Source organism: Canis aureus, chromosome 2 (assembly GCF_053574225.1).
Source record: "Canis aureus isolate CA01 chromosome 2, VMU_Caureus_v.1.0, whole genome shotgun sequence".
NCBI classification, from domain to species: domain Eukaryota; kingdom Metazoa; phylum Chordata; class Mammalia; order Carnivora; family Canidae; genus Canis; species Canis aureus.
The window spans coordinates 70,346,177-70,360,017 of record NC_135612.1 but is presented as its reverse complement, the minus strand read 5'-3'; the positions used below and the strand labels follow the sequence as shown (position 1 = coordinate 70,360,017).

The 13,841-nt window shown below is 46.5% G+C and overlaps 1 protein-coding gene across 2 annotated transcripts in view; it reads right to left on the bottom strand.

Moving 5' to 3' along the window:
* The window catches only part of SLC2A9 (solute carrier family 2 member 9), a 205,612-nt gene that overhangs the window by 157,094 nt on the left and 34,677 nt on the right, over positions 1-13,841 (bottom strand). For both annotated transcript variants that reach the window (XM_077878366.1, XM_077878360.1), the window contains one exon: positions 3,144-3,304. In XM_077878366.1, coding sequence (XP_077734492.1) covers positions 3,144-3,304 — 161 coding nt within the window. The remainder of the gene's footprint in view (positions 1-3,143; positions 3,305-13,841) is intronic.

Here is a 13,841-nt window from a genome sequence, read left to right as displayed (position 1 = left end):
GGCATTGTTTTATCTTCATTTTGCCACTACACAAAGCCTGGAGAACTTGAGTAACTCATACATGGCCTCATGAGCTGTAAGCGCTGTGGATCCTCTAGCCAGATCCATGCACCAACATGGTCACGATCCTGTCTCATGAGGGAAGGAAGATTCGGTCACTAGAACCATTTAAGCCGAGGACAGATGACCTCAAAGAAGGGGAAGGATTCAACCAGAATTCTCCAAGTCAGAGATTCCAGGAGACAAGGAACTTGTACCCCTGAGACCAGATAATGGGGTGACTCATCTACAGAGGCCATTCCTGGCCCCTCATGCTCCCGCAGTCCTCTCCCAAATCACAGATGAGTTCAACATGTCCTAGCAAGGATCAGCCCCCTGCTGGACCTCTGATGACAAGGCTCACCTGACTCTGAGGTCCCCCCAACTCCACCCAAATTTCCCCCCACCAGCCACATCTTTGAGTCCCTTCCACTGGACCCCATACCAGCCTTGTACATTAAGCCCAACCTCTTCTTTTTCCCCAACAGCACCCCTGGGAGACAAATAATGAGCCATCAAGAAGCAGTTTTAATAGACGCCATGTGATAGGAAAATCACAGGCTCTTATCAAACAGACCAGATCTGAATGTCAGATCAACCTCATTCTTGTCACCTTGGGCAAGTTGCTAGGCCTTTCAGGGCCTTGGACTCAACGCTTGTAGACCAGGGACACAATACAGAGTTGTAGAAGTAAATGAGGTATGGAAAGTCAAGCACTCGTATGTAGCAGGGAGTGAATAAATGGTAGCAGACTTCTCTGGGTTTTGCTCCTTTCCTCCCAACAGAGTTACTATTCAAGCTGAGACTTCATCTATGTTCAACTTTTATTCACATAATGATGAGAAAAGGAATTGGCAGCTGGCCAGGGCAAAAGGACCAACACCTTTTGATAGAATCTTTCTCCAGCCTAGAACTCCTCCTTCACTTAGAAAATTAATTTCTTTGAAACATTGTCTCTTTCCCACTCCTTCCAGGTTTTTGTTTTTGTTTTTTTTGTTTTGTTTTGGTTTTGGTTTTTTTTTTTTTGTTTTTTTGTTTTTTTTGTTTTTTTGTTTTTGCACCCTGCTATTGACAGTTGCAAAGTCACTTTCATTGCCTTCATTTTACATGAGGGAAAAGTGTTGGATGAAAGGTGAGGTAGCAAAGTCCCATATCACACACCTGGCAAGCTGGGGAGTAAGGACTTGCTGGGCCACAACCTCCAGAACCCGACAGCAGCGTGGCTTTCCCTCTACCATCCACCTGGGTTCAGAGACTCCTTATGGGGCAGCCTTGGAGTATAAGTGCCATGCCCAGGCACAAGGCAAGCATATGTCACGACCACGAATCCTGGGGCCGAGGGTGACTCTATCTAACTAGAATAGATAAGAGAACTGGGGTCAGAAATGGGCCCAGGCCGGGGGTTTGGCAACAGTACTTCATGGACCCTGATCCGTGATGCCAATCTGAGGGCCAGCTGGTCACTTACCTGAGGTCAAACAGTCATGGACTGTACAGTACCATTGCCAGCAGACTCCTCCTTAAGATCTGCTTGGCATACTGGAAGGGACATGATGCTGTGGAGTGGATTCCAACGTGAGCTCAGGCTCTGTGTAAGCTCTCAACTCCATCCCCCACCCAGGACCCCAGAGAGTGAAGAAAATTCAATGAGAGTGTGTGTGAGTGTCTGATACATTGGGGCACCTCTGGAAATGGCAGCCCTCCCTCCACTATGCAATAGGTGTACTTCTCTAGAGTATGGAGATCCCATTAGTTGCCACCTGGAAGTGGTCTTTGGGTCAAGGAAAGTGTCAGCACCTTCCCTGCCTCGCTGGGGGGCCACATGAGCATGGCATGCATGCTTTCAGGATGGCTCCCTGCCCCAGCCTTGCAAAAGTCTGCTTTGAAACACTGTCAGTCTAACTTGCTCCTTGTTGGGGATGTGAGGCCAAGGGTAGAGGAAGGGGTGGCACCTTTTTAAATAGTGTTCCTATAGCCCTGGGGAGGGGAAAGATTTTCTGGAGTCTGTTGAATCTCCTTTCCAATTCAGGTCAACGCAATACGGGGAGCTGTTGAGCACTTCCTGTGTATGGGTGTCAGGATAATGAGGAGGAGGATGGTAATAAGAGCAGCTTCTTTTTACTGAGTTTCTGTCAACAGACTCTTCTCACTCCACTCATTTTCTCCAGTCCCTCTAACATTTCCTACAGGGCATTTTACAGAGGAGGAGGTTTGAGCTTCAAATAATTAAAGGACTTGGCCAAAGGCACACAACTGGAAACTGGAAGACCCATGAGTCAAGTTCAGACACGAATGCTGCAGGGACTCTACTTTTCCACTAATACTTTAATATCCCCCAGGAAGTTACAAGTGAAGATACAGAGAGAATGACTGGGGAAATTTATTGATAATAGATCTGATCTCAGATAAGTTTCTAGGATAGAAATAACTGAGAAATGAAGCCCAAGAGGTAAAGAGGATCTGACTGGAGAGGGCCCGGACGGGAAAGTTCAACAGGAAGTATTGGACACTCATTGCAACTGTATTTGTAATACAAAAGATCTGAAACAACCTTAATGTCTGTCCATGGGAGATTGGTTTAATAAGTTATCATTCAGTCATCTGACAAAACACTGTCCTTTATGGACTTACCTGGAACAATCACTAAGACAGTGTGCTGAACCTTCTCCATTTGCTCCTGCAGCCAGATCCATCTCCTCCCTCCCAATCCTGCTCTGAGCACTGGGAGCTGAGCCTCCTGGACTGTGCCAGCAAGGCTCCTGGTGTTTCCAGCTTCTACTTGGGTTTGACCAATAAGTGGCACAGCAGCAGGTCGGAAACAGAAGCCAGGGTATTACTTCCCTAGTCCCTCCCTGTTTGGACAATATTTATTGATTGTCCATGCAGCCCTCCACAACCTCAGCTCCTGCTTGTCAGTCCATTGTCCATGGTCTCTAGTCTTCTTTGACCTCAGGTGCCCTGTCTCCCCCCACCCTTGCTCTTCTGGCATTAAAATCTCTCCAGCTGGACTGTCTAATTGGAATTCTCCTGGGATCTTGACTATGATACAGACATATTTTGAACATTACAGAGAGGATCCCCAAGCAGAGATGGCGTCCACTAACCTCCCAAGAACTTTTCCAATCAGCTTCACCATTAAAGTCCCCACAAGTCCACCAATGGCAAATATGGACACCGTCACAGACCAGAGCAGAGTGAGAGTGTCTGGGTCTATTGGAAGCCCATGTCTTCTTTCCCACGATTCATTGTAGAAGGCCTTGATGTACTGAAAACAAACAACAAACCATGTTATTGCATCCTGCTGCTTGAATCCAGCCAGTATGTAAACAGAAACAGCTTTTATAGAGCATTTTCTGCATGCTAGGCATTTTGCTAAGTTCTGTTTGAGCTTTATTTCATTGAACCCCTCTAACAAATTTTGTGGACAGGCCCTATTTTTGCCTCATTTTGCAGATAGGGAGGCTCAGAGAGACAAAGTGACTTGCTCAGTAAGTGGCAAGCCTGGATGGAAGTCAAACTCAGATCTGACCCCAAACCTGGGGTGACCATTTATACCTAGGGGTCCCCAGCTCTGGTGCACAGCAGTACCAACTGGGAAATGTGTTAAAAATACACATACCTGATATAACAGAAAGTCTTTCCCACCTTGAGGTAGGCAAAGATACACCATAAAACAAAAACAAAAAGCTCATTTGGGTTTCAGCAACATTAAATTGTTCTATTTTTCAAAAGACGACTTGAAAAAAATGTAAAGACAAGCCACAGACTGAGATAACATATTTGCAACACATATACTATAAAAGACTTACATCCACAATACATAAAGAACCCTAACAAGTCAATAAGACAACCCAATTAAATGAGCAAAGGACTTGAACAGACTCTAAGGAAAATTCAAATGACCAGTAAGTTAATGACACGATGCTTAATGTTATTAGTCAACAGGCAAAAGCAAATTAAAATCATAATGAGATACCACTTTGCATTGTCTAGATCCCCATTGTTGCCCATTCTGATTCAGTGGACTTGGGATGGTGACTGGCTGATTCTGATGTGCACCAAAGACTAAGGTCATGGCACTTAGCTCTCCTCAAGGGAGTTTCATCCCCAAGACGCTCATAGGTATCCACTGATACCGGACATAGCCCCACAAACATTTCCAGAGGCAGCATATGACACTGCAGAATAAGCATAGGTTCTAGATGCACAGACCTGAGCTTGAATCCCAGCACAACAATTTGCTAATGATTTAAACCAGCTGGACCTTTGCTTCCTCATCTGCAAAATGGGAATGATGACGCTAATGTCTCAGGGCTATTGTGAGGGTCACGCTAGACTTTGGCGCAGCGCCCAGTGCTTCGGTGAAGCTAACACAGTTCCTAGGAGACTAAAAACTAACAGGTCTGGTAAGACCAAGGAGTGATCAGCAGTGTACTCTCATGCACTGTGTTTAATTTGTACAACCATCTTGGAAAACAGTTTGGCATCATCTAAAAAAAGGTGAAGATGCCCCAAACCTACAACCCAGCAAATCCATTTCTAGAAAATTCCTCTAAAAAACTTTTTTCCATTTGCCCTAGGACATATCTACCCAAAATTCCATGTAGCATTGCTTATAAAAGCACCGAATGGGAAACAACCCAGATGTCCCCATGCAGTAGGATGGATAAATAAATTGTGGAATAGTCATCATATGAAACACTACAGTTGCAAACATGAATGAAGTACAGCAACATGCAAACACACATAATAAAATCTCACAAAAAATAGCATTGAACAAAATAAGGCAGAAACAAAAGAATACATATAGTATGATGCCATATATAAATTCAAAATTATGCAAATATAAGTTTTGGGAGGGGAATTACAAGTAGATTGTAAAACTACAGGGGCGCCTGGGTGGTTCAGTCAGCAAGCATCTGCCTTTGCTTCAGGTTATGATCCCAGGATCCTGGGATCCAGCCCCACATTGGGCTCCTGCTCAGCAGGGAGTCTGCTTCTCCCTCTCCCTCTACACCTTGCCCCTGCTCATGCTCTCTCTCTCTCTCTCCTCTCTCTCTCTCTCTGCACTCCCTCTCTCAAATAAACAAAAATCTTAAAAAGATTGTAAAACTACAAAGGAAAACAAAGAATTATTGCAAATGTCAGGTCAGTGGTCATTCCTGGGATGTAGTGGAAGAAATGATCTGGGGTGGGACACCTGGCAGGATCCTCTATTCTTTTTTTTTTTTTTAAGATTTTATTTATTTATTTATGAGAGAGAGAGAGAGAGAGAGAGAGAGGCAGAGACACAGGCGAGGGAGGAGCAGGCTCCCTGTATGGAGCCTGACATGGGACTCGATCTCGGGTCTCCAGGATCACACCCTAGACTGAGAGCTGCACTAAACCGCTGAGCCACCCAGGCTGCCCTGGATCCTCTGTTCTTAATCTTCTTATTCTTAGCTGCATGATAGATAGATAGATAATCATTCTTTAAACTCTGTGTGTGTACACAATGCATATGTATGTACTTTATATATTCTTTTTTAACTATAATGCATCCCAACAACCTGAAACCTTTTTTTTTTTTTAATGGTGGGGAAGTATTCTAGGCAGAGGGAGAAGCATGTGCCATGAAGCCATGGCAGAAGAGAGCTTACAGTGTCCACAGAATTGAAAGCAGGCCAGTGGGGGTGGAATGGGACAAGGGAGGGAAGAAGGGGCTGTAAGAAGTTGAAGGGGGAGGAAAGGGAGGTCACATAGGACTTTACCTGTCATGGTAATGAGTTTGCTTATCATTTGGACTTTTCTGGGGGATGGAGTGGAAAACTGTTGGAGAGCTTTAAGCAAGGGGAGGATAGAAATCTTCCAGGTTTCCATCTTTAGCAGACTGCTCTGGCTTCAGAGTGGCAAGAGAACTAGAGGAAGCTAACAAGGAAGCTGGCAGCATGTTGGGGGCACAGCAACAGTCCAAAGATCTTGGTGGCCTGGACCAAGTAGTGAAAGTAGAGAGAAGGGCTGGATCTGAGATTGTTTCAAGAATAGGATGGACAAGACTAACTGGGCAACTGGCTCCGGATCTGGGGAGGGAAGGTGTTAGAGACGTCTAAGAGGAACACAGAAGACTGCTAGGTTTTTGGCCCAAGCAAATGGGCTGATGGCAGGAGATGAGGGAGGAGGGGTAGCATCCTCTCCCTATGAGATATCTATTCTCTTCCCATTCTCTCTCTCTCTCTATCTCTCTCTCTCTAACTACCTGGCTCATAGTATGGAGCGAGGACAGAATATATTATCAACAACTAGGGCTATTCTGAAACATGATGATGTTTCCACACCTTAATGCACACAGCACTCATCATCCACTGATTCATTCAACAAGCATGGCCTGAGTACTGGGACCTGAGCTGGACACAGAGACAAACAAAACTTGGCCTCCAGACCTCAGAGATACTCCAGTCCACTGGAGGGGATAATGCACTGTACCATTTAAGGATGCTCTTGGCTGCATATAACAGGATATCAAAACTCAAAACAGCTAAGCAACAAGGACCCTTACCAGCTTATGTAAGTGCAGACTCACAAGAGCGCTGAGCTTGATCTGGTGGCTCAGTACCATGGCCAAGAATCCAGGTGCTTCCTTTTGCTTCACTCTTCTCTCCACAGTTTTGACCTGGTCCTAAGGCTGCATCCACTCACAAGTACAGGGTGACTTTTAGAAACCCTTTTGGCCACATATGTGAGTGAAGAGAGTAATCCTGGCCTCTCAAGGGTCTCTTGATGCCAAAATCTTTCCAGAAGCCTCTAGCAATCCTCTCTTTATATCCCACTGGCCCAGATCTGGGCATAGGCCCCTCACTAAGCCAATCATTAAAGAATGGGATAGGAAATGTCCCCTGGATCTCTGGTCCTGAATTCCATTTCTTTATCTTCTCTTCTTCAGCTTCTAAACAAAACACCATTCTCTAATTGCTCAGTCAAAACATGGGAGTTCCTCCTAAATTCTTGCCCTTGATCCATACCCCTCAATTAAGCCATCCTGGCTTATCCCTGTGTTATCAGTTGAATTGTGAACCTCCTCCCCTCAAATTCGTATGTTGGAGTCTTAAGTCCCAGAACCTCAGAATGTGACCTCATTTGGAAATAGGGTCATTGCAGATGTTAATTAATTAAGATGAGGTCATCTTGGAGTAGGGTAAGATCCTACCCCAATCTGCTTGGTGTCCTTATAAAAAGGGTAAATTTGAACACATTTTTATGGGCTGAACTGTGTCTCCCCTCCCCCCCCTTCAAATTGTAGGTTGAATCCTAACCTACTGTGCCTCAGAACGTATACAGGCTCTTTACAGAGGTAATCAAATTGAAATGAGCTCATTAAGGTGGACATGGTCCAAAATGACTTGCATCCTTATTAAAAGGGTCCACAGAGGCATGCATAGAGGGAAGACGATGGGAAGAGGCACAGGGTAGGGTCCGCCCTAGAACAGACTCATTGCTCGCAGGCCTCGGAAGGAACTGACCCTGCCTCAGCTCCAAAATACTTGTCACCACTTAGCCCACCCCCGCCGGTCCAGGCCACCATAGCTGCTGCGCGCTCAGCTCACCAAGGAGTCGCGTGCTGGCAGTGGCTGGACATCATTGCTGACCCTTAGTGTCCACCACTCTGTCATCCTTTGGCTCCCCTGCGTGGGGAACCCGGTCCCATTTTGGGGAACTCCGTGCTCCACAGCGCTGGGGGAACACACAGTCCACTCCTCCCTATTTAGATTGACTGCAGCTGGCCAGTGGTCACGTGACTCGGGCTCAGCCAGTCAGAGGCCTGGGCTCTGCGGGGGCGGGGCTCTGTGGGGCGGGGCTCTGCGGGGGCGGGTCTCTGCGGGGGCGGGGCTCTGCAGTGGGCGGGGCTGTGTGGGGGCGGGGCTTTGTAGTGGGCGGGGCTGTGTGGGGGCGGGGCTCTGCGGTGGGCGGGGCTCTGCGGGGGCGGGGCTGGGACTCCTTCCACAGCCAAGGGAGCGCAGGCCAGACTGGGTTTGGGGACCACTAAGACAGCAGGGGAGCCCCCGTGTCCTGTGCCACCTGTAAACTAACGGACACTGGTGGCCCCTGGGTATGAGGTGGGACATCAGCCAGGCTGCAAAGCTTCGAGGCCGGCTCACCAGCCCTGCCAACAATCCTGCGAGCTTCTCCCTAGTTTGTCAACAACTTTTAGCTTCAATCAGACAAAATTGCTGTTGTTGTTTCCAACTGCTGAAACTACCCAAACACGTGAATTATCCCATTTCAGCCTCACAGCAACCCTGCTGGCAGAAAGCCTCAATGATAGATGAGGGAGCCAAGAGTTGCCAACTTGCCCATGGTCACGCGGCTAACAGGTGGAGGAGGGGAGGGCTGTGCGAGGTCGGCCTCACATCCGAGCCCTGAAGGACAACTCCGTTATCCAGGCTCCAAACTTCACAGTCAAGGTGGCCATGTTAAGCAGCTGAGTAAAATGGTGTATTTATCGGTTTAAAAGTATTAATTAAGTCTGTGTTAGGGGCTAGACACTCTGCTAGGCCCTGAAGTACAAGGATGACAACCAAGGGACACAGAACATAGTGGGAGGAAGAGTGTGATGAACTGTTAAGGCAGTGGCTGGAGAGGCCTGAGGAAGGCAGGCATATAGGACCCCAAGAGTGACAGCGAGCATTCACAGGGTCAAAACCCTTGGAGAAGCTGGTGTAAGGAATGAGTATCCAGGACAGGACAGGCACCTCTCTTGCTGCTCAATAATCAGGAGTCCCCCCCTGCTCCCCATCCAACACACATAGAAGGTCATTCTTGGATGTCACCTTGGTACCTACTGCAATCCCGCACTGATTCAAGCAACCACAGCCACCTTGCAAAGAGCCTTGCTAACACCCACTCTAGAGAGCCTCTTAGCACACCTGCAGCAACAACCAGTTTCCTGGAATTGATGTGCAGAAACTAGAAGGATGCTGTTGAGGAAGAAATTTTTTTTTTCCTGCTTTTTCAGGCATTCAGGAGCCTGCTGGGAAAGGGAGCAGCTTTCATATCGCACACTCCTAGTAGTTGCTTTGGGCATCCCTGCAGAGATTTCATATCTCAGCTTGGGGAAGATGGAGTATGGACAGAAGTCCCTGCAGGGGGCTGGAGAAGGCTGAAAGACTTGCCAAAAAGCTGTGCCCCCTGCAGAGACACATTTTCCAAAAGCCCTAAAAGCTGGTTTCAAAGTGATGGCTTTAATGACTAAATGTTTGTCTTCTTGAGGGATGAATTCAGCAAAGGCCTGGATGAAAGGCAGCCTGAAGTCTTCTATGATAGGAGTCAGGTGATGAGGGTTGTTCCACTAATTCATTACACAAATGTTCATTGAGTTGAGATATGTGGACCCGATATATGTGAACACTGACTTGCACTGCATTGTACAGAACAGGTGTTTTAGTAAGCATTTTTTTTAAAATTGAGCTTCTGCTGTGTGTCAGTCACCATGTAATGATAAAAATAGGTAACCCACACATATTTACAATATGCCATGCGCTATCCTGAGAACTGGACACATAGGAACCCATTCCATCCCCTCCACAACCCTATGAGCTAGGTCTTGGTTTTTGACTTCTCTTTGGGCAGATGAGGAACCATAGGGATGCATCCATAGGGACTTTGTCCTAAGGTCATGCCATTGGCATGTGGGAGGGTCAGGATGCAAACCCAGGTAGCTGGACTCCAGAGCCCATCTCTTAATCACTACTCTATTCCAATTTAGTATGGAAAAGACAAAGATGATCATATTGGTACTTCTGTTGCATATTGAAAGCCTGGATTAGGAGAGAAGAAGGGACATAGAATGAATAATGGTTGACAGCTAAGTAGCAGACATCTATATACCTCAGCTTGTTTAACCCTTGCAGCCATCCTGTGAAGTTTCATTAAGAGCAGAAAACTGCTCCTGAGGAATGCACCTGAAAGCCAGAGAGAATCTAGTGGAATGACAGAGCCACCCCCCCTCCCCATACCTCTGTTCATAATGTCTGGGTCTCCTCCTCTTCCTGGCTACACTGCCAGGTCACATTTCTCAGTGCCTTGTATCTGAGTGTGGTCATGTGGCTACATCTCACCAAAAGAGTATGAGCAGAAGTGGTGTGTGTGACCTTCACCAAGGTGTTAAGAGTTTGTGTGCCTTCTCCTCACTCACTCCCTTTCCTTATAGTCTGATCATTCACAGATTAACCAGCAGAGACCTCTAAAGCCCTTAGGAATGGTAGGGCCACTCAAATGAAGGAATCTGGGCCCCTGAATAACTTCATGGAGTAGGAGACGTTCACCTGCTCTCAATGGTAGTATGGATGAGAAATGAAATTTCACTGTGTTGGACCACTGAGATTTAGGGGTTGCTGGTTATTTATTTATTCATTTATTTGAGAGTGAACTTGAGTTGGGGGAGGGACAGAGGGAAAGAATCTGCAAGCAAACACCCCACTGAGCATAGAGCCTCACTCAGGGCTCAATCTCATGACCCCTGAGATCATGACCTGAGCCAAAATCAAGAGTCAGACATTTAACTGACTGAGCCATCCAGGTGCCCCTAGGGTTGCTTGTTAGAGCAGCTACTTTACCCAACGACCACAACCTGATTCCAAAGCCCATGCCATGAAAATTACTGTACCATGAGTCTTTAAGAAAGAGGGAAGATTTCAGCAAAGTCATAAAAGATGAGTAGGAAATATGAGCCTTCAGCTAGAGGTTTCCTTTTATGTTTTGGGAAACAAATTCAAATGCAAGTCTCCATTTGAAAAAAGTATTCTGCAATAAAATATAGTTTTAAGCTTACTTGCTAACTAATCTCTAGGCCTGATTTGGGCCTTCTCATTTATGGATTCCACATTGCCCTTTTCCATTGGGTCTCTTTCCAAGAAGCCCATTCGTGTCTTTCTGGCTCTACAGAACACCTGCTTCCTTACCACCAGGGGGCCCAGATTCCCATCCTGTCTTCTGGATACAAGTGCTGTAGCCCCCTGCCTTCAAGGAGCTTCCAATCTAGTGGGCAACAGTAGAATAAACGTCTGACTGTAACATGGAGTGAAGTGCAGTGATAGCAGGAAGGAAGCTGAGAAAGGCTGTGGACACCTGACCATGCCATGCTCACCAGATCAGGTGAGCAAGAAGGGCCGGCAGAGGTGGGCTTGGGTTGGACAGTCATCAGTAGAGGAAACAGAATCCTTGAAGACCCAGAAATTGGTCATAACTGGCCTTTGCTGTCAGCCTGAGGAGTCCACACATAATCGTATGGGTGCTGGGGAGTGGCTGGAGAATCTGAGAATGGAATCAGGAGTCTAACTGGTGCTTTAGAAGCACATGGGAGTTATTTCAGTAAGTTTAGACTGGAGGTGGCTGGCCCAGCCGGGAAGAGCCTGGAGCGGCAAGGAACAGTGAATCTAAGAAAATTCTTTCTTAAACTCAGAAAGGAGCATTTATATTATGGCAAGGACTGACTCAAGCCTATACTGCAAAGAAATAAATGAGAGGTTATATGGCTAAAGCTAAGGAGACTGAGTGAAGAGCACCACTGAGTCCTCTGTGACATCCAGCAAGTGGTCCTGCCTCTGAGGGCAGACTTCTCAGTGGTTAAGGACCCTGGAATCCACTTTATTCAGTTCTGTCACTTCTCTGCTGGGTGATCTTGATAAGTTACTTAACCTCTCTGTGCCTCAGTTTCCTGATCTGTTAAATCATTTCCCTCCTTAAAGAGTTACTGTGAGGATTTGTCATGAGAATGAATACAAAACACAGAGCTGAGTCCACAGGAAACACACAATACACAATACAGGTCAGAAATTGGGGTGGCTGCTGGCAGTGTTGATACCATTATTTCTGATTTGTAAAATAAAGGGCCTAGATTTGTTTATTTCTCAGGCCTATGAATCCCATGAATAATTTACCATCAGCTCCCCAGCCAACAGCTCAGAGGCCAAACTTCTGGCAACCAGTTGAAAGCACACAATTCCCAGCCAGGAAGACCAGCTCAGAACACCTCCAAATGATGGCAGGAAATTGCCAGGCAATGGGAGGCAAATTACGTCGTAGTCTGCTTTATAATATTAATGCTCCTCACTGATTCACACACAGCCTGTCATGAATTCATCTAAAAATATTCTCAAGAGTGCTATAAAAATGCACATAAATAGCACACTTTGGTGGCTGGGCCAGAGTACACACACATTGCATAATCAAGCAGGCCATGCCCATAACTCTTTCCAGATTTATAAGGACAGTCTACACTGAGCACACTGGCAGAGTGAGGAAAACAGTATGGAAGTCCTAACAAAAGTGCCCACCACCAAACCAGGCTCCTTGAAATAAGGATCACACAAGGACAAAATTCCACAGGCCCAGGGGTGCCACCTGATGTCACCTGACTAGCAAAGGTGAGGCCTCTTGAGACCGCTCTCCTCTGAAAGACCAGCATGCAGGATTGGCCTGAGGCTGGTGTCGGGGAACTGGGATATCGGGAGGGTTCTCACCATTCCCAGAGCTGATAAAAGTGGCTCACAAAGCCTAGACTAAGCAAAGAGTCTGGTTTATGCTAAACACCTGCTTTGTTTCTGGGAGTCAGAAGTGGTGCACACGACCAGAGTTGGGACCAACCAGCCCCTCATGAAAACCCTGAACTCAGTGTCTGATGAGATTCCTGAGTGGACGACATTCCACATGTGTTGTCATACTTGTTGCTGGAGGACTAATTAAGTGACTTCACCGGGTGAAGACTCTGGAAGCATGCTCCTGGCTTCCTCTGACTTTGTCCCATGTGCCTTTTCCTTTTGCTGATTTGTCTTTGAATCCTTTCACTGGAGTAAATCCAAGCCATGGGTGGAGAGTAGTGAGTCCTGGCATGCTGAGTCCTGACATGCTGGGTCCTCCTACTGAGCTATCAAATCTAAGGGTGATCCTGGGGACCTGACACAGCTCCCAGCCCTAAGGACAATGCCCAGGTCCCATTCTGACATGGCTTGATGCTTAGTCTGCATGTCTGTGCTGGGGTTTCTCTCCCTGCTGTGTGATTCTCCGGGAGGAGCTCAGCGACTGACTGTACTTGAAACACACGGGTATATTCTACTCCCCACAGCTGGCTTCCAGAATGAAAACTGAAGCCAATGAAAGAGGATGCATCAATTGCAAGCAATAGTCAGGCAAGTTAAGACTTTCAGAGCTTCCTGGGTTCTTCCGCCAACCACTTTTACGATGGGAAGAGGGGGAACCTTTGTGTTTGATCATATAGGAAATGAAGAAAGAACGTTTCATTTTCCAAATCTGGCCCTGGGCAGAAGCAGTGGAGTGTATACACTCCCAAATAACCTTGTTATTCAATGAAAATTTTAATCCTGGGCCTCTTTCCTACTAGAACATTCTTTTGAGAGCTTGCATAGCTGTGTTTGCAGGGGGTCAGTGCATTCACACTGACATGTCTCTCATTTACTCTGAAATAACACTTCCTACTCCTTTCTGTAAGTCCTCTGGTTTATATTATCATCAATAAAAATAATGAGAGTTTTCACTACTGTTTAAATTGCTTATGGCTTCTAAAAACCAGTCTTAAGGCATCAGCAGCTTTCATAGGATATCTGATCCAATCCAAGTTCAGGGTGATGGTTTTGAGCACAAGTTCTGGAATAATTTATAGAAAAGGAATAAAAACCCTAGCCTGCAAATAGGACCCCTGAGGACTAAGTGAAGGTATGTAGTCCCCAGAATGATGTCCAGCCTGTAGTAGGCACTCAGTAAATCTCAGCACCTCTCTCCAATGGGTCAGAAACAGAATGTTTCTAGTTATA